The sequence below is a fragment of the Papio anubis genome, chromosome X (assembly GCF_008728515.1).
Source record: "Papio anubis isolate 15944 chromosome X, Panubis1.0, whole genome shotgun sequence".
Lineage (NCBI taxonomy): Eukaryota > Metazoa > Chordata > Mammalia > Primates > Cercopithecidae > Papio > Papio anubis.
The window spans coordinates 24,481,410-24,499,285 of NC_044996.1; the positions used below are offsets into that span (position 1 = coordinate 24,481,410).

Genomic DNA, 17,876 nt, shown 5'->3' on the forward strand with positions numbered 1-17,876 from the left:
AGAGCCAGGATTTGAACCTAGCTCTGTCTGGACATAAGGCTTATGTGCTTTCTGAGCTACCTACCATCCTGGCTCTTCTATGTCAGTGATAGCAGCCCAGGCCTCAGAGAAACAGATGTTGCTTAAGAATACTAGCTCATCATGCGTGGGTAGGGCATTCCATGGTTCATTCTTTTGCTCATCAATTCATTCTACACGTATGTTGCCATTGAGGCAGAGGGTGGCAGGTGGAGGTGGGGTGGAAGGGTGTGTGGGAGGAGGCAGAGGTGACATGACAAGTTTGAGGCTACAGAAAATAGAGAATAAAGGCTATCAACCATTCCACTCCTCCACCATTCATCCTCATTCCTTTCCTTCCTTCCAGATCCTTTCCTTCCTCCTCTCATTTCCTTCCTTTCCTTCCTCCATTTTCTCTTTCTTCCTCACCATTCGGCTTCTCCATTATCCACCTTCCTTCCTTCCTCCTTCCTCCCTCCTCCCTCCCTCCCTCCCCTCCACTCCCTCCTCCCTTCCTCCCTCCTCCTCCTCCTCCTTCCTTCCCTTCGTGCATTGCATTTTATTTCATTTTGTTGCATTTTGCATTTTATTTGCATTTTATTTGTATTTATATATATGGCTTGGAATCCCGAGGCAGCTCTGCGTCCAGGCTAAATTGCAGTGAGTGTCAGCTCATTCTGACCTCACCTCCCAGGTTCAAGTGATTCTCATGCCTCAGCCTCCTGAGTAGCTGGGATTATCAGTGCCTGCCACCATGCCCGGCTAGAGATGGGGTTTCACCATGTTGGCCAGGCTGGTCTCGAACTCCTCTCCTCAAGTGATCTGCCCACCTTGGCCTCCCATAGTGCTGGGATTACAGATGTGAGCCACTGCGCCGGGCCTATAACCTCTTTTCAAAAGAGCCAACACTGACTTGGATGTAAAAAGTGGGAAGTCTGTTGAAAAGAGAAGAGGAAAGAATAGGAAAAAGCAGTCTCATTTTATAGTCGCAATTTAGTTGTGCGTGTGTATTAAGACTTTAAGGATTATATAAAATGATGTAATTACATAGAAGGAAGTACTATGGGATATTTGTCCACATAAATTTTCCTTATTTTTCTTTGAGTGGTGAGCATAAATAATAATAGATTGTAATAAAACAAACCTGACTCACATAGCCACTTAATCTCAGAGGGAATGTGACCCGGAGCAGGGAGGGGCAGAGCTCAGGAATGTGTCGCCATGACACATCGATTCCAGGACTCCTCAGGCTTCACCTGCACCTGAGCTATGGACAAAATATGTTTGAGTGCTACAGAGGCTTATTTTTCACTGCTCCATAGTCAGAAGGATGGCAGCTGGGGTGACCATACTATTCCTAAGGGCATCTGATATATACAGGCTTGGAAATCCAGAGAGCTGATGAGGTTTAGGGAAGTTCTTCTCTCTCCCATACCAAGTGTGTGCAATACCAGCACCCTCCAGAATTCAAAGCAGAATTGGAGGCAATAATACTGATCGTACCCTTCATGAGGAATAAACTGATGATTGTAATCAGCATGAGTGCTAAGGAACAATGGAAGCTTTATAAAGACAAACTTTCCTTTGAAAATTAATTACCACACATCTCAGAATTACCTAGTGTTTTTTAAATCCTTTGAAAGTTTTGAAGGGTGCCATGAAAGTGTCAAATGTAATTATTATGTAGCTTTTTGTTTCATATCGTGTGTGACACAAATACTGTAAACGAAAAATAGTTCTTGACTATGTATGTGGTCCTTCAACTAACATACAACTGCCTTAAGAAGAGCTTTGACGGTCTCTTCTGTACTAATTCCAAATACCAAATTTCTAAAACTTTGAAATTTTTCTCATGCTTAGGAAAACCTAGGCTGGTAATGTTGGCATTCTCCTCCAATCTTCAACCTTTTCTCCTATTTCCTCTTACACTTGGAAAGGAGATGCCACCTTCAACCTTTTCTCATATTTCCTCTTATATTTGGAAGGCAAGAGCCATACTAATGAAAACAGACCTAGTGTCTTTTAAAGTCACCCTATAATACAATACTGTGGTTCTCAATTGTTTAATTGTTTCCCCACCTCAATCTCAAACCTTTTTTTCTTTTTTTTGAGACAGGGGTCTTGCTCAGTCGCCCAGGCTAGAGTGCAGTGGCATGATCTTGGCTCACTGCAACCTTCACCTCCTGGGTTCAAGCAATCCTTCTGCCTCAGCCTCCCTAGTAGCTGGGACTACAGGCAAGTCCCACTGCTCCCGGCTAACTTTTGTATTTCTAGTAGAGACGGGGTTTTGCCATGTTGGCCAGGCTGATCTTGAACTCCTGACCTCAGGTGATCCACCGGCCTCGGCCTCCCAAAGTGCTGGGATTACAGGCGTGAGCCACCGCGCCCAGCCCAATCTCAAACTTTTAATGCATGCAACTCACTCAGCTCAGTAGCAGTGGCTCATGGTGGCAGTAATGCAGAGCTGGGTGGCAGAAGGAAAGAATCAATCTGGTTGGTGGGTGGGAATTCTACATTAGATTCTCCCCTTAGTTATCATAAACTCTCCAAACAGAATAAAAATTTACAAACTTTTTGGCAATCTTTACTTCATTACCTACCTGGAAGAATTTATGTCCTCTCAGTGGAGTTTCTTTAACTCCATTAATGTCAATTAGTTGTTTTAGGTCTGCAAAATGATAATATGTTCTTGGGACATTTATCCTTGGCAACATGCTTTTTATGCTTGTTTGTGTGTTTTGATTTGAAAGCCTTAGAGATGCAGGCTAGGGTGACTGGGACAGATATGGGGTCCCTGGCTACTGAATGAGACTTGGGAGGCAGAGGACTTGTTTTTATGCCAATAAAGAGTAAAATCTCAAGTTGTGGTTGATTTTAATGCAAGTAGGGCTGGAGAGGCCCACGACAGACCTAGTTTGGGGTGAGCACCCGGATCTGTGAGCTAGCGTTGCTTCAGTATCTCACTCTGTGTGTGTGTGTGTGTGTGTGTGTGCAGGCTGGTTCCACCCTTCACTCTCTCATCGGCACTACCCTTCACCTCCGTCTCTGCGTAACTATATTAATAGAAGGCAACACTTCACATACTGGCGCTCAGACCCCAAAGAGAGGCTGGCAGTGGCTGGGCAGGTGGGCATGCAGCAGGGAGATGGGTGGAGGAGTGGGCGGAGGCATCGTCGAGTGGCGTTCGACATATCCAATGGCAGTTCGGGATAGGGGCGGCCGGGGCGGAGGCGCCGAGGCCGATCGGCCAATAGAGGGCGAGCAACTACTGGAGCGACCTGGTGACGTGAGGAGCGTTCCATTTGGCCAGCGGTGGGCGGTTGCCACAGCTGGTTTAGGGCCCCGACCACTGGGGCCCCTTGTCAGGAGGAGACAGCCTCCCGGCCCGGGGAGGAGAAGTCGCTGCCACCTTTGGCGGCCGACGCGATCCCCTGGGACGGTCCGCTTCCTGCCGTCAGCTGCCGGCCGAGTTGGGTCTCCGTGGTTCAGGTAACGAGGGGTGGGGGCGGGGGTCTCCCGGGCTGCTCTGCAGGGTGGGCTGCCTCCCCTTCCGCTGCGCCGGGACGCGGGGACGTCGGCACCGCCCTTCTCAACTCGGCAGCCGCCGAGCCCCTGGCCCGGGGTGACTACACGTGGCGGGGCGTGTGTGAGTGTGTACGAGCGTGTGGCTGCGTGTGCGTGTGGATGTGGCGCGCGTCCCAACCTGCCTGGGGCGGTGGTCCGCGGCGTGGCAGAGGCAGGGCGGGCCTCGCGAGGCCGCGCCCGCGGCCCGGCCCCGATCTCCGGCCTCTGGCCTCCGGCCCCCCGCTGGGGAGCCGGTCGCTGCTTCCCGACGGATTTTGATCTTTGTTCTTCCAGGCCGGCTCCCCCTTCGTGGTCTCCCTTCTCCCGCTGGGCCGGTTTATCGGGAGGAGATTGTCTTCCAGGTTAGTTTTGCACAAAGGACGGGTTCTCTGCACCTCTGGGCCCCCTTCCCCTTCCCCGAGCCTTCTACCTTCTCGTTTCCCTGCTCCGCTCCTAGGCTGTTTTTGGACGTTTGCCCTCTCCAGCCCGGGAATGATCTCGAGTTGGCTGTTTCTCCCTCTGTCCGTCGGGCTGCAGGCTTCCGCCTCAGTCCTGCCAGCGTGGGGCATGTGGTGTCGGTAAATAGAGGCCACAGCACCACACCTGAGCGGAGGAGAAGGGTGGCAGAGGCTGAGAAAGGCTGGGCCTGGGAATTCAGGATGCTGAGTAGAGATGGTACTTAGGACATGTCCCAGAAAGCGCCCTTGTGACTTTTCTTAGCTGCTGCCATTCCCCACCCCCCAACCAGCCATCAGCAGTCACCAACCATTCCAGAATCTCTCCTGCTTAAGTCAGCCTTTCACCTACAGGTCTCTGATGTGGTTTCATTATGATTCCCACAAATGTTAGGCTAGACCAGCCAGATTGTTTCATTTCCCGGACTCAGGAAGTTGCAGAGGGTTTGATGAGGGGAAATCTGTTTTGTGTAAATACAATGCACGTATGTGCACAGAACGTCCAGAACCTCCCGGCCCTGCCAGAGGGTGACTTGTTCCCTGCTGTGATTCATATTCGAGTGGCTAATTGAAGAAAGAAGGTGAAGTGGAGGAAGGGAGGGAGGCTTTATAAGGACAGAAACTCTACTATTATTTTTAGAGTCCTTTTAATGATGTTGAAAGAACATTGTGGCATAGTGGAACATGCCCTTGACTTGAAGTTAGCAGTATCAGCATTGCTGCTGTGTGGCCCTGGATAAGTTATTTCCTCTCTCTGGTCCTCATTTTACTCATTTACAAAACAAAGTATTAATAATTGGCACGATCACCTATAAAATCCTCTCTAGTTCCAAGGTTCTGTGATGATCAGATCATCAGCATTAGATTGGAAGCATAGAGGCTTATTTAAGAGGAAATACTAGCCCTTTTCCTTATTTGAGAACCTTTAATCATATCTTCTTCTAGAGAACAAACACGAATTGGAAATAAACTTTTCCCCACTTCCCCGTCCCCACCCCTTCAGTCAGTTTTCAACTTTCTGTCTCTGGGAAAGGAGGGTTGAACTGTATTTTTTTTATTCTTGCCTCATTTTTTTTCTTTTTCTGCTTTTTCTTAGGGCTGGCAATTGGACTTTTGATGATGTTTGACCCAGCGGCAGGAATAGCAGGCAACGCGATTTCAAAGCTGGGCTCAGCCTCTGTGTCTTCTCTTGTGTAATCGCAAAACCCATTTTGACGCAGGAATTCCAATCATGTCTGTGATGGTGGTGAGAAAGAAGGTGACACGGAAATGGGAGAAACTCCCAGGCAGGAACACCTTTTGCTGTGATGGCCGGGTCATGATGGCCCGGCAAAAGGGCATTTTCTACCTGACCCTTTTCCTCATCCTGGGGACATGTACACTCTTCTTCGCCTTTGAGTGAGTTTTGGTTGAGTAGAGTTGCCTGATTATGGTTACTTTGGGTCTAGGGGGAGAACCCGCTTTCTGGGGAGTTTGGGGCTGGTCCTTGGATGACTTTAACATCCTCTTGAGCAATGTCTGTAGATGATGCCAGCTGAATTCATTGCTTCATGGTCATCACAGAGTATGTGCTTCCCCAAAAGACCAATACCTTTGATACCAATTTTGTAGTACTGGTTTGGGGCTATCCTTGATAGACTTGGGAAATAAGGAAGTTTGTCTTAATTACTCACCTCTCCCTTTTAGTGGTCTCCTTAGAAGCTGAATGACAGATGGCCTCCCCTGCACACAAACCTAAGGGCACCCCTCATTGTTACATCACTCAGCAATCCTCACCTATTTTGTTATTCTGGGCCCTGTTTCCTTAAGGCTCAGCTCTCAGCTAGCTGTTACGGTGAAAAGCCAACTGAATTGGGAACCTACGGATTAGTTCCAGCCTCAGCTGGACCACATACTAGTTGTGTGCGTGGCACATACGTGCTTATTAGAAGTGAGTTGCTCTTTCTTTCCCTCAAAATCACTGAATGTAAACAACTCTATATTCTGTGTATGCCTGGTACCAGCCTTGGAGTGATTTTTTTCTGTGGTGTAATACCTTGTACTCGAGCCACTGTTTGAAGTCTGTGTAGGTCTCGTCTCTAGGGGAGGTGGCCGGTTGGATTCTAGGGCACTGTGGCGTGTCTCCTGGGTGTGCTGAGAATGCTCTACACTCTAGGGATGGGAGCAGTGCTAATTGTTTTGGGATTACTGTGAGGAGGCCTTTGAGAGCCAAGAGGTGTGTATGTGGACTGTAAGCCACACCTGACGTGAGCCTGCTATGATGTATGTACATGGGTGACCTGGAAATGGAGGCCTCATGCTGGGGTGTGGCCATGGGAGATAGGAGGGGGCACCTTGGCCAGCCTAGTGGGGAAGTAAAGTGAGCTCTGGTCCCTTGGGGCTCATTTTTTTGTCCTTCTGTGAGGGCTTCAGGCTTTCCCAATGCACCCAGAGTGATTTTCGGGCTGCCTTGCCAGACTTTTGGATGGTTGCAGCTGGCTTGAGTAACAGCAGGGGGAGGAGGGGGACCCAGTATATAACGGGGCTGGGAAAGTAAGGTCAGAGGAACTATTTGTTAAAGGTCTTTTTGCTGCTGCTGCCGCTACTGCTGACTTTGTGAAGTGTTTAGCGAAGTCAGGCAGGTTGCTGAAGGCTTCTTACTTGCTTTCCAGTTTGAGTTTCCTGACTGAGGGTGTGTGCGTGCATGTGTGCATGCACGTGCTTGTGTGTGGTACCAGTGAGCATGTGTAGTCAGGCAGGCATAAGTTCCTAGTATTAAAAATCGTTTTTCCTTCTCCTCACCCTTCTCTCCAAGTTTTCCTTGCCTCATTCCTGCCCTACTTCTTCTTGGAAGTGAATAGCTGACCTCTGTTCTTTATCATTCTTCCTCCCTTTTTCTCTTTTTGTCCCTACCCCCACCCCCATGGTTAAATTTTTATTATTGCAACCATTCCAAACAGAGATGAGCCTTGTTTCCAGGCTTTGAGTTAGTTGGTAGTTCTGGGCCCAGGAAACCTCTGGTTTGACTGGCCAGGGGTACTTGAAATTTGGAGCTATTGCCATTTGTCCCCTTTTGTATCTGGGAGCCAGCAGAAGAATCTTATTGGAATCTGTTCCACTGAGGCCCCTGCAGGCCTCTGAAGAAAACCGCTGGTGGGATGAAGCTTCTAATTAGCCACGTTGCTGTTTGACAGAGGCAGGTTGAGTTTTCCACCATGATGACTTCCCCCTCCCCCCAGGTTGTTTCTTGCATTTTGAAGGGTGAGGTTATTTGTAAAACTTCCTTGAGTACCAGCTGTGTGTGTGAAAGACTAAATATTTTTGAAGATAGGGCTGGAGGAGGGAGTAGTGGGAAGAAGAGGGGAGAAGGAAGTAAATGTGTTAGCAGAGGAGTGGAGTGGGGAGGTGGAAATGCGACCAAAGAGGAGAGGACCCTGGTGATGAATACTTTGTACTGAGAATGGCGGAATTTGTGTTTGTGAATGTGCGTGCTTGTGTATGTGTGTGTATGTCTGTCATATATAAACACATAGACACTTTAGGTGGTGGCTGCGTTGTGCCTAGCCAGTGACAGGTGGTACAAGGTACACCAGCATGCCTCTGAGGAATGAAGTCTCCTTCTGGTCGGCCTTTTTCTTTGACGTCTATAATTTCCTGTCCACCACATAGTGGGGGCACGGTTTGGGGAGCAGAATGTGGGCTGCTTTGTTAGTATTAGAACTTAGCGCAGTGGCTCATGCCTGTAATCCCAGCACTTGGGGAGGCCGAGGCAGGCAGATCACTTGAGGTCAGGAGTTTGAGACCAGCCTGGCCAACATGGTGAAACCCCGATCTCTACTAAAAATACAAAAATTAGCCCCGTGTGGATGTTGTGCGCCTGTAGTCCCAGCTACTCAGAAGGCTGAGGCAGGAGGATCCCTTGAACCTGGGAGGTGGAGGCTGCAGTGAGCGGAGATCTTAGCCTGGGTGACAGAGTGAGACTCTGTCTCAAAAAAAAAAAAAAAGAAAAAAGAACTTAGTGAGTCCTCAGGAAATCAGTTGATCTAGCCCCCTGCCTTTAGGCAGGTGAGGGTATCTGAATAGACAAATGGTAATCTATTTTCATCCTTACATTGTCTAGGAGTAGAGACTCCACATCCTCTGGCTGCTGCATTTTTGCCTTGTGGGAAGATAGTCCAACTCTTGAGGCACATCTGGAGCTGCATTTTAGTAGCAGGGTCCTGCTTGCAGCAGGTGCTTAGGAACAAGTGTGAGTTGATTTATAGCTGCCTGCAGCACAGCTCTGGGCCAGCCAGATGGCTTGAGGAGTCTGGTCAGGCATGTGGGTGCCCCTTAATGAAGAACGCACAGTGTTAGCAGTGCTGGCAGATGTCCTTTTATTTTTGGATTATGCCTTTACATATCTTCTAGAAGACTTTTCAAATGAGTGACCTGTAATTTTCAGTGGACAGATAGTAGATTGAATACATAAAACAAAAAAAGGTTGTTCCACCCTGGGGCCAGTTAGCTCTGTATTGTTAGAGTGTTTCTTTTTTCTTTCTTTCTTTCTTTTTTTTTTTTTTTTTAACTTATTTTTTGAGACAGAGTCTCGCTCCATCACCCAGGCTGGAGTGCAGTGGCGTGATCTCAGCTCATTGCAACCTCTGCCTCCCAGGTGCAAGTAGTTCTCCTGCCTCAGCCTCCCGGGTAGCTGGGATTACAGACACCTGCCAAATACAAATAATTTTTGTATTTTCAGTAAAGACAGGGTTTCACCATGTTGGCCAGGCTTGTCTTGAACTCCTGATCTCAAGTGATCCACCTGCCTCAGCCTCCCCAAGTGCTGGGATTACAGGCATGAGCCACTGTGCCTGGCCTGTTAGAAGTGTTTCTGAAGAAGCTGGGGAGTCTCTCTCAGGGCCGCTGTCACAGAGTAGAAATTTGGCCAAATATTCACTAAGCCTCTTGCAACTCCAAGAACCTGAAATTCTGTATAACTCTGTGTTTGTCTGGAAGACTCAAATACACACGAAAGGAGATTATAGATTACCAGTAGGTTACTGTATTTAAATATAATTGTATTCATGGCAAACGTATTTAAACTTAAAAGCAGAGTGAAAATGGTATAATGCTTAAAGAAAAAAGATTTTCTAATTAATTCTCAGGGTGAGGTATTTAAGAAATGTGAGTGTGTATTGCCAATTTCAGCTTTGAGCATATGAACAATTTTCACTTCTTTCTGCTCAAGCTCTATCCAGCTTGTGCGATGAACACATAGCTACCAGCTTGGCCTGAAGTGTCAGGACACTGTAACAGAATGACCCTGACAACCTAGGAGCCATCCAGCTACTGAAAGGCTATTGAGGTATTCAGGCAAATTCAACTTCCTGATAAAATGTGCTCCCGGAGAAAGGAACAAGTGCACTGTCTCCTGGAACTGGCTTCCAGCTTTCTCTTTTAGCTTTCTGAGCAGACCACTAGTGGGGCCAAAGTCCTCAGACTTCCCTTGTGGCAAGAATGACTGTGTGACTCTTGACCCCTGAAGCAGAAGCAGTTTACTGCTATAATCAGTGCTTATGGTCTCACTCTGTCCTCTGTATATGAAGGAAATCTTATCAAGGCACTGTCAGACCAGGTTCTGTCAGATTGGTCCCCATTAGAGCTTTTGATGTATATATTGGCAGAAGAGTCATTGAATTGGATGAACTGAAAACAGCTTTGTAACACTGTTTAGTAATCAATAGTAATCAATACAAAAAATACTTGTCTAGCGTATCCAAATTCTACCCCTCCCTCAAATTCTTTCTTGAGTCTTCATGAAAACTTTCCAGTAATTTCTGCATTCATTGGGCTAATTGTACACACCACTCATTCAACAGATAATCACATGACATTTCTTATAGTTTGGAGCTCTATGGTGATTACACTTCTCACTGTTGTTGTCCCCTACAGCTAGTCTCTTTCAAGGACAGAGACTATGTTCAATGGCTGTGTAGCCCCCACAGTGCTCTCTACCATGCCTTACATAGAGTAGATGGCCAATAAGTGTTGCTGAATTAAAACATTCTGGATGTACTTAAAATTTAACAATCTTGACCCGCAGAATCATAGGATGGTAGAGCTGGAAAGGACTTTTGAGACTATCTCCGTTCTTGTGTGGGTGAGGAAACCAGGCCCACAGAAGTGAGGTTCCTTCATCAAGATGAGTTGGCCAGCCAATGTCTCTATACTGTCTCAGGGCTTTTTCTTCTAGTTTCGACCTTTCATTGTTATCCTTTGGCTATGGAATCCTGAAGACATTCAAACCCACATGCTTTAGTGAAGTGTACATAGTACCAAATACTAGACCAGCATATTCAGGATTCTTGCGAGCTAGTGTGTGTGTTACCCAATGGCATCTAGGCTCTTGGGGTCTCCCAAGCTTATGCTCCTAGAAAGTGAAGGCATCTTTGCAGAGAATTGATGGTGTTGCAGCATGGCATTTCTGGTAGCCTTGCAGGAACAGGGAAGCCTATCAGGAGCTTTGTGAGTTAATGAGGGATCATCACTGCTGTGGCCACTCCTGGTCCCTGCTGCCGAGATGAGGATGACTTGGAGAAGAATCGAGCAATTTGTGCTCCATACATTGTTACTTAGTGAGTTATCCTGATGAAAGGGGCAGCGTGGGCCGGGTGCAGTGGCTCATGCCTGTAATCCCAGCACTTTGGGATGCTGAGGCGGGTGGATCACTTGAGGTCAGGAGTTCAAAACCAGCCGGGCCAACTCCTGGTGAAACCCTGTCTCTACTAAAAATACAAAAAATTAGCTGGGCGTGGTGGTGCACACCTGTATTCCCAGCTGCTTGGGAGGCTGAAGCAGGAGAATCACTTGAACCTGGGAGGTGGAGGTTGCAGTGAGCCAAGATTGCACTATTGCACTCCAGCCTGGGCAACAAAACAAGAGTAAAACTCCATCAAAAAAAAAAAAAAAAAGAAAAAAAAAGAAAAAGAAAGGGGAGGCGTGTCTGGAAGACAGGTGAAATAGAAAAAGCAGACCTGATAATATGAACTTACTAGGTTTGAGGAGACACAAGACTATGTAGACCAAAGCCAAACTTTGACATGCCAGAATGTTAGTGCCCACAGTGACAAGGTCCAGGTTCCTGAAGAGCATCCTTATGTGAGATTGGGAAGAGGAAAAAGTGACTATATTGTGCTCACCAAGAGTACATTCTCTGGAAAATGACTCTATGGAGGTCAGTCTTGGCTTTATCTAGCTTTGGATTCTGTCTGTGACTTGGCTAACCAATTGAGTTTTAGAAAGGCATAGTTGCCTCTTTGATATCAATCTGTTACAGCACTTAGCTAAACTTAACTTCCTGATAAAGTATGTTCCTTGAGAAAGAGTTCTTCCCAAGAGTTCCTTGGGTTGTGTCTCCTGAACAGTTTGCTTTCTTTTTTCTTTTTTTCTTTTTCCTTTGAGACGGAGTTTCACTCTTGTTGCCCATGCTGGAGTGCAATGGCGTGATCTCAGTTCACTGAAACCTCCACCTCCCGGGTTCAAGCGATTCTCCTGCCTCAGTCTCCCGAGTAGCTGGGATTACAGGCACATAAGCCACCCGCCCTGCTAATTTTGTACTTTTTTTTAGTAGGGCCGGGTTTCTCCCATGTTGTGGGCTGGTCTCAGAACTCCCGACCTCAGGTGATCACCCGCCTCAGCCTCCCAAAGTGCTGGGATTACAGGCATGAGCCACCGCACCTGAGTGGCAGTTCTTCTCTTTAATAGTCATTTTTTGCTGCTTTTCTTTCTTTCTTTTTTTTTTGAGATAGGGTCTCCCTCTCTTGCCCAGGCTGGAGTGCAGTGGTTTGATCTTGGCTCACTGCATCCTCTGCGTCCTGGGCTCAAACAGTCCTCCCACCTCAGCCTCCCAGAGTATCTGGGACTACAGGCATGAGCCACTATACCCTGACTAATTTTGTATTTTTGTAGAGACAGGATCGCCATCTGCTTTGAGCTGGTCTTGAACTCCTGAGCTCAAGTGCTCCAACAGGCTTAGCCTCCCAAAGTGCTGAGATTAAAGATGTGAGCCACCACACCGGGCTCCTTTAATAATTCTTTATGGTTCTGTCATTCAGAATTTCTCTACATTTTCAGCCTCTATTACCTTTTGTGGTAATGAGTTTCACACTGTCAGTCTCCACCGAATGCCTCTGCCATCTTTTGAGGATGAGTCTTAATTAAATATAGTGATCCTCTGTTTTGGGAAAAGCAAGCCCAGAGAACAGGGATGTTTCCCAACATGTTGACATCAGTTCAGATGTTATTGAGGGAAAGAAGAGACTCCTAAATCTTTCTCCTCAGAGATGCTGGAGCTGGTATTGTGCTAAGAACAAAGGAGGTACCTTAGGCTATTTGCAGTAGCAAGAAGCTAGCTAATTCAGGGTAATTAATTAGTGGGATGTTTCTGGAATGGAGTGGGGAAGACAGGGGCCTTATGATGATGATTAGATAAGGCCAGTTAATGGAGAGCCTTGGAATACTGACCTGTGGAGTTTGGGACATAATGTAATAGGCAGCAATGAATGGTTCTAAGTTCTCGAGCAGGGGTATATTGTAATTGAAATTTGAACTTTGCTATTATAATTGAAATTTGAAAACCACTGAGCAGGTTTGCCTGGATAGAGATTTTGATGAGAGGATGGCTTCTCACTTCAGAATTGAAAATGTCCCTATTTGTTTAATTTTCTTTATTGCTACTGGAGCAAAAGAGGGTTGTACATTTTTCTCTGACCTTCACATAGAAGTAAATCTGGAGGCTGATTGTAAATTATGTTTTTAGTGTTAAGGGAAACTTCCCCTCTCAGCAGACTCTGAGGGTCATCAGAAAAATCTTGGAACAGTCTTATGGGTGGTTCTACATGTTTATTGTGTTCTAGAGGTAGTGTCTTAGTTTGTTCTGGTTGCTGTAAGAAAATACCATCAACTGGGTGGCTTATAAACAACAGAAATTTGTGTCTCACAGTTCTGGAGGCTGGCAAGTACAAGATCAAGATGCCTACAGGTTTGGTGACTGATGAAGGCCTGCTTTCTGGTTCATAGATGGCTGTCTTCTCTCTGTGTGTTCACATGGCCAAAGGGGCAAGGGAGCTTGCCAGAATTTCTTTTATAAGGATGCTAATCCCATTCATGAGGGTGGAGCCTTAGGTGACCTGATCACCCCCCAAAGGCCCCACCTCCATAATCCATCACATTGGATGTTAAGATTTCAACATATGAATTTTGCAGGGATATAGACATTCAGTCAGTAGCAGGTAGGTAGTAAGAGGACAGATGGCCGTCCATATCAGGGAGGTATTATAGCAAAGGCTTATTTCTCTCATGTGTGACCAAAGAGTATCGTGGGGCTCTGATCCTTGGGCCTTCCTCCTTAAAGCCATATTTACCAGCTGCTACTGGAGCAGTTTCAAGCAGCCAGCAGCTCCCCCACAGAGCTCTTCCCTGACCACTTACAGCCCATAGAGGCTGAGTCACCGTTCTAACACTTGATTATCAGTCATCTTATTCTTTAGCTGTTTCATATGTCAGTTATGTTTTCCTCAACAAAATTAAGTCCTATTTCCCTTGTTCTTCAGTTGTTAAACCAACAAATACTTGTTGGCTGACTGATTACATTGATAAAAGAACAAACAAACCAAAAAACATAGCAAGAAGGCTATTAGGGAGACTTAGAAGCAGTGTATTGTACAGAACACCAATCCAAGCTGCCAATCTGTAAGGCATAGCTCTCTGTCTAGATTCTTACCCATTCTACTCATGAATCTCTTCTGAGTGTTTTCATGTGAATTGAAGTCTGTGTCATTACCATCATCCCTCCAGTGAACTAGCATGCTAGGGATGGGGGATGGGACATGACACATGAGCCCAGCCTGGCACTGATGGTTACTGCTGGTCAGTACCACCGTGCCGCCTGAGGGGACATGTGGGATTCCAGTTGTCTAGTCCAGCTATGGTAGCCTGAGGACAGTCAAGAAGTCAGTAGAGGATGGCTTAAAATGATGATGTCTCTTCAGGTGGCAGAAATGAAGACTTAGTTGGGACATGGTTGCATTTATAAAATTCATAAGGGAGAAAAGGAATTCTAATCCCCAGGAAGGAGAAAGGCCTCTTGATACTTTGAATACAGGAGAGTTCTGTTTTAAGAAGTATATGGATATTATTATTCCGAGGAGTGATATAGGGAGTTTCAAAAACACTTAGTTTATATTTGTGGATGACAGATCTGATCTAGTCTTTTTTTTTTTTTTTTGAGATGGAGTCTTGCTCTGTCACCAGGCTGGAGTGCAGTGGTGCAATCTCAGCTCACTGCAACCTCTGCCTCATGGGTTCAAGCGATTCTCCTGGCTCAGCTTCCCGAGTAAGCTGGGATTACAGACGCATGCCACCATGCCCGGCTTATTTATTTATTTATTTATTTATTTAGTTTTGAGACGGAGTCTTGCACTGTCGCCCAGGCTGGAGTGCAGTGGCACAATCTCCACTCACTGCAAGCTCCACCTCCTGGGTTCACGCTGTTCTCCTGCCTCAGCCTCCCAAGTAGCTGGGACTACAGGTGCCCAACACCACGCCCGGCTAATTTTTTGTATTTTTAGTAGAGACGGGGTTTCACCGTGTTAGCCAGGATGGTTTTGATCTCCTAACCTTGTGATCTGCCTACCTTGGACTCCCAAAGTGCTGGGATTATAGGTGTGAGCCAACGTGCCTGGCCTTATTTTTGTATTTTTAGTGGAGACGGGGTTTCGCCGTGTTGGCCAGGATGGTCTTGAACTCCTGACCTCAGATGATCCACCTACCTTGGCCTCCCAAAGTGCTGGGATTACAGGTGTGAGCCACCGTGCTTGACTGATCTAGTCTTTATCTAAGACAAGTTAGTGACGTTTGAGGATACTCCTGACTTTGGAGGTCTGTATTGGGAATTACCACCAAACTTTCACATAGCTTATTTTTGTCAGAGACAGACTTCCAGCTTATAGCAATTATGGGATTAGCCTAGGGTGATATTTTTGAAGTATTTTTAAATTGACAAAAGTTGAAAATATATATATATATATATATATAAAGATATATATACACACACACACAAATATACATATATAAAGATATATATATACACACACACAAGGATATATATATATATATATCTGGTATACAATATGATGTTTCGATACATGTATACATTTGGAATAGTTAAATCAAGCTAATTAACATATGTATTACCTTACATACTTATTTTTTTAATGTTGGGAATGCTTAAAATCTACTCTCCTAGCAATTTTCTGGTATACAATATAGCGTTATTAACCATAGTCCTCATGCTGGGCAATAGATCTCAACTTATTCTTCCTTACTGAAATTTTATGTCCTTTGACAAACATCTTCCCAATCCTCCCTTCCCAAATGCCCCCACCAGGGGTATTGGTGGGTTTTTTATCATAACTTTTGAAGACAAACACTATGGGTTGCAGTTCACAATAGTCGTAGTGGCTGGCGCTCGAAGTTTCCCCTTACTCAGAGTAGAAAGGCCTGCTGGTCCCACATCTGCCTTCCCAGCCACACCCACTCACTAGAGATGACTGGCTGCCAATAGCCTCATCTCTGGAGGAGAACAATACAATAGGCCTGTTGTGTACTTGTTGACATACAGAGTGGATTGTTTTAGCAGGTGCAGAAGATGCTCTGTGTGGAGATTACAGAGACCTTTATCCTTGATGGCGTAGCGTAGTTCAAGTCTAAGTTGTCCTTTGTCTGGCCTACAAGCAGGTGTTGGAACTGGACTTAGTTAAGCTTGGGTCCTTCTGTGCAGCGGGGCAGCATTAATTTAGAATTTTTTGCTGCTGTTCTACTCACTCTGTATGTTTTCCCTTTAATAAAAAAATTAAACTCTCTTTGGTGGCCAATCAGATAGATCTGATTTTTTAAGGCTTTTGATTGGAGATTATACATCCAGGGCAGTTTGAGTCCTGGAGACATTACTTCTTTGTTTTCAAGAATGATCTTAGTGATGGGCAGTGGCCAGGAAGATTCCTATTTGCTGTTAGTGTGGTGATTTCACTTTGCTTGTTCATGAAATGAAGCCTCATTCTTCTCCTGCATCCTTTGGGTTCCTGATAAGTGGAGGTGATTTTCGCTTCTGAATTCCCTTTTTGGTTAATCTGTACCAGTGAAAAGGAGTAGTGGAAAATAAGGTAATCCACAAGCTAGTGATATGTAAGAACCTTAATTACCCTGAACTCAGCTACCAGATCCTTCAATTCTCCAATTTTCCCCCCAACCCTTGGCTTTTAGGAGAAGGAAGTAAATCATTAAAGAGCAACCTAAGATGAAGGATTTTGTTAAAAATAAGCAAGCAAGCAAACAAAAAAGTCACTAAAATCATCCTCCAGGTTCAGTACATACGTTCACCTTCATCGGAAACTGCTTAGCCTAATATAAAACTTGGCTTGTGTCCCCCCATGCAGTTGTGTGTGTGGCAGGGAGCTAGGGGAGGACCTCATGGGGGTTGTTCCGAAGCTACAGAGAATATATAACTGGGGTTAAACGTTTGCTTTGAATGGCCAGCAGCTTGCTTACTTCTCATGCTGATGAGGTAAGCGTTTTTCTTAGCTTACTTTCTCTGCTCTCCCTCTGCTCCTTGCTCCTCCACTTATAGTCTGCCTCCAAGTGAAAACTCTGTTTTCAAGGAGAAATGTGCCTCAGGAGGAGGAGGATAAAAATAGGTCAGCGATAACTCTCCTCACATATTCCTATTTATTTTGTTTGAAATTCAGTTCAGATCAACAAGTATTTATTGATAGCTTCTTTGTTCCCTTACTTGTATTAGAGCTCTGGGAGATACGGAATCATGGTGATAATGTTAATAGCTAACATTTTACTTAGTGTTTAGTATTTACTGTGTGTCAAGTGCAGTTCTAAGCACTTTATACTAGTGCATTTGATCCACACAGTGACCTCATCAAGCACTGTTATTATCCTCATTTTATGGATAAGGAGACTGAAGTTAACTTAGTCACCCAGCTAGGAGCTGGTAGAGCCATAATTCAAACCCGAGCATTCCCAGTCCAATAAAACTAGGTCCTTGCTCTTAGGAAGTCCGGTTGAGGGAAATGCCATCAACATACTGAGAAATAGCTAGGAAATAATGCAAGGCTCTGGAAGTGAGGACCACAGGGAGTAGAGAAGAGAGAGATTATTGCAGCTTAGCATAAGCCTTTTGGAGGAAGTAAGAATTCTCTAAGTCCCAGATTCTTCATGTATCAGATGGGTATAGTAGAATCTATTTCATAGATTTAGTGTGAGAACTGGATGGGATAATGTAGATGAAGAGCTTAGTACAGTGCCTGGCTTATGGAGAGCCATCAATAAATTATAGTTGCAATGATGACAATGATGATATTGATGTCTCTGGCACCTGAAAGATGAGTAGAGTTGGGATATTCAGAGAGAAGGAGAAATAGCTTGCCAGGTGCATTATGAGGAAAGGGGGGAGTGAACATGATGTTGGGGAGGGGTACTAAGGAGAAACGATTTTCTTATTTTCTTGCTGATGGTCATTAGTCACTTATTAGCTGAGCTAATTGAGGAGACCAGAGGAATGGATGTTACAGAGTCAGTCAACAGCCCTGAAGGTTTTCATTGGTCTTGAAGCATGCGGAGATACTCTCTGACACTGTGAACCTGCTTTCTGGTTGGTTCTCATCTTTTCTCCCTCCTCATCAAGCTCAGCCTGAATGCCAGATCAGTGGATATGAAAAGCCCTGGACATTCCCAGAGTGAGATCAACCTGTGTTGCTTAGAAATCCAGGCTCAGTTGCTTCCCTATTCTTAGCAGGTGTGAACTTTCCTGAGGTAGAGGAAATGTAGCTCCCG

At 45.6% G+C, this 17,876-nt stretch overlaps 1 protein-coding gene across 1 annotated transcript in view; it reads left to right on the forward strand.

Annotated features, from left to right (window-relative positions):
* Window positions 1-3,252: 3,252 nt before the first annotated feature.
* Window positions 3,253-17,876, forward strand: part of ZDHHC9 (zinc finger DHHC-type palmitoyltransferase 9) — a 38,832-nt gene continuing 24,208 nt past the window's right edge. The window contains exons 1-3 of the mRNA XM_003918259.4: window positions 3,253-3,486; window positions 3,856-3,923; window positions 5,113-5,414. Of these exons, the coding sequence (XP_003918308.1) occupies window positions 5,248-5,414 (167 nt within the window). The 5' untranslated portion in view covers window positions 3,253-3,486; window positions 3,856-3,923; window positions 5,113-5,247. The remainder of the gene's footprint in view (window positions 3,487-3,855; window positions 3,924-5,112; window positions 5,415-17,876) is intronic.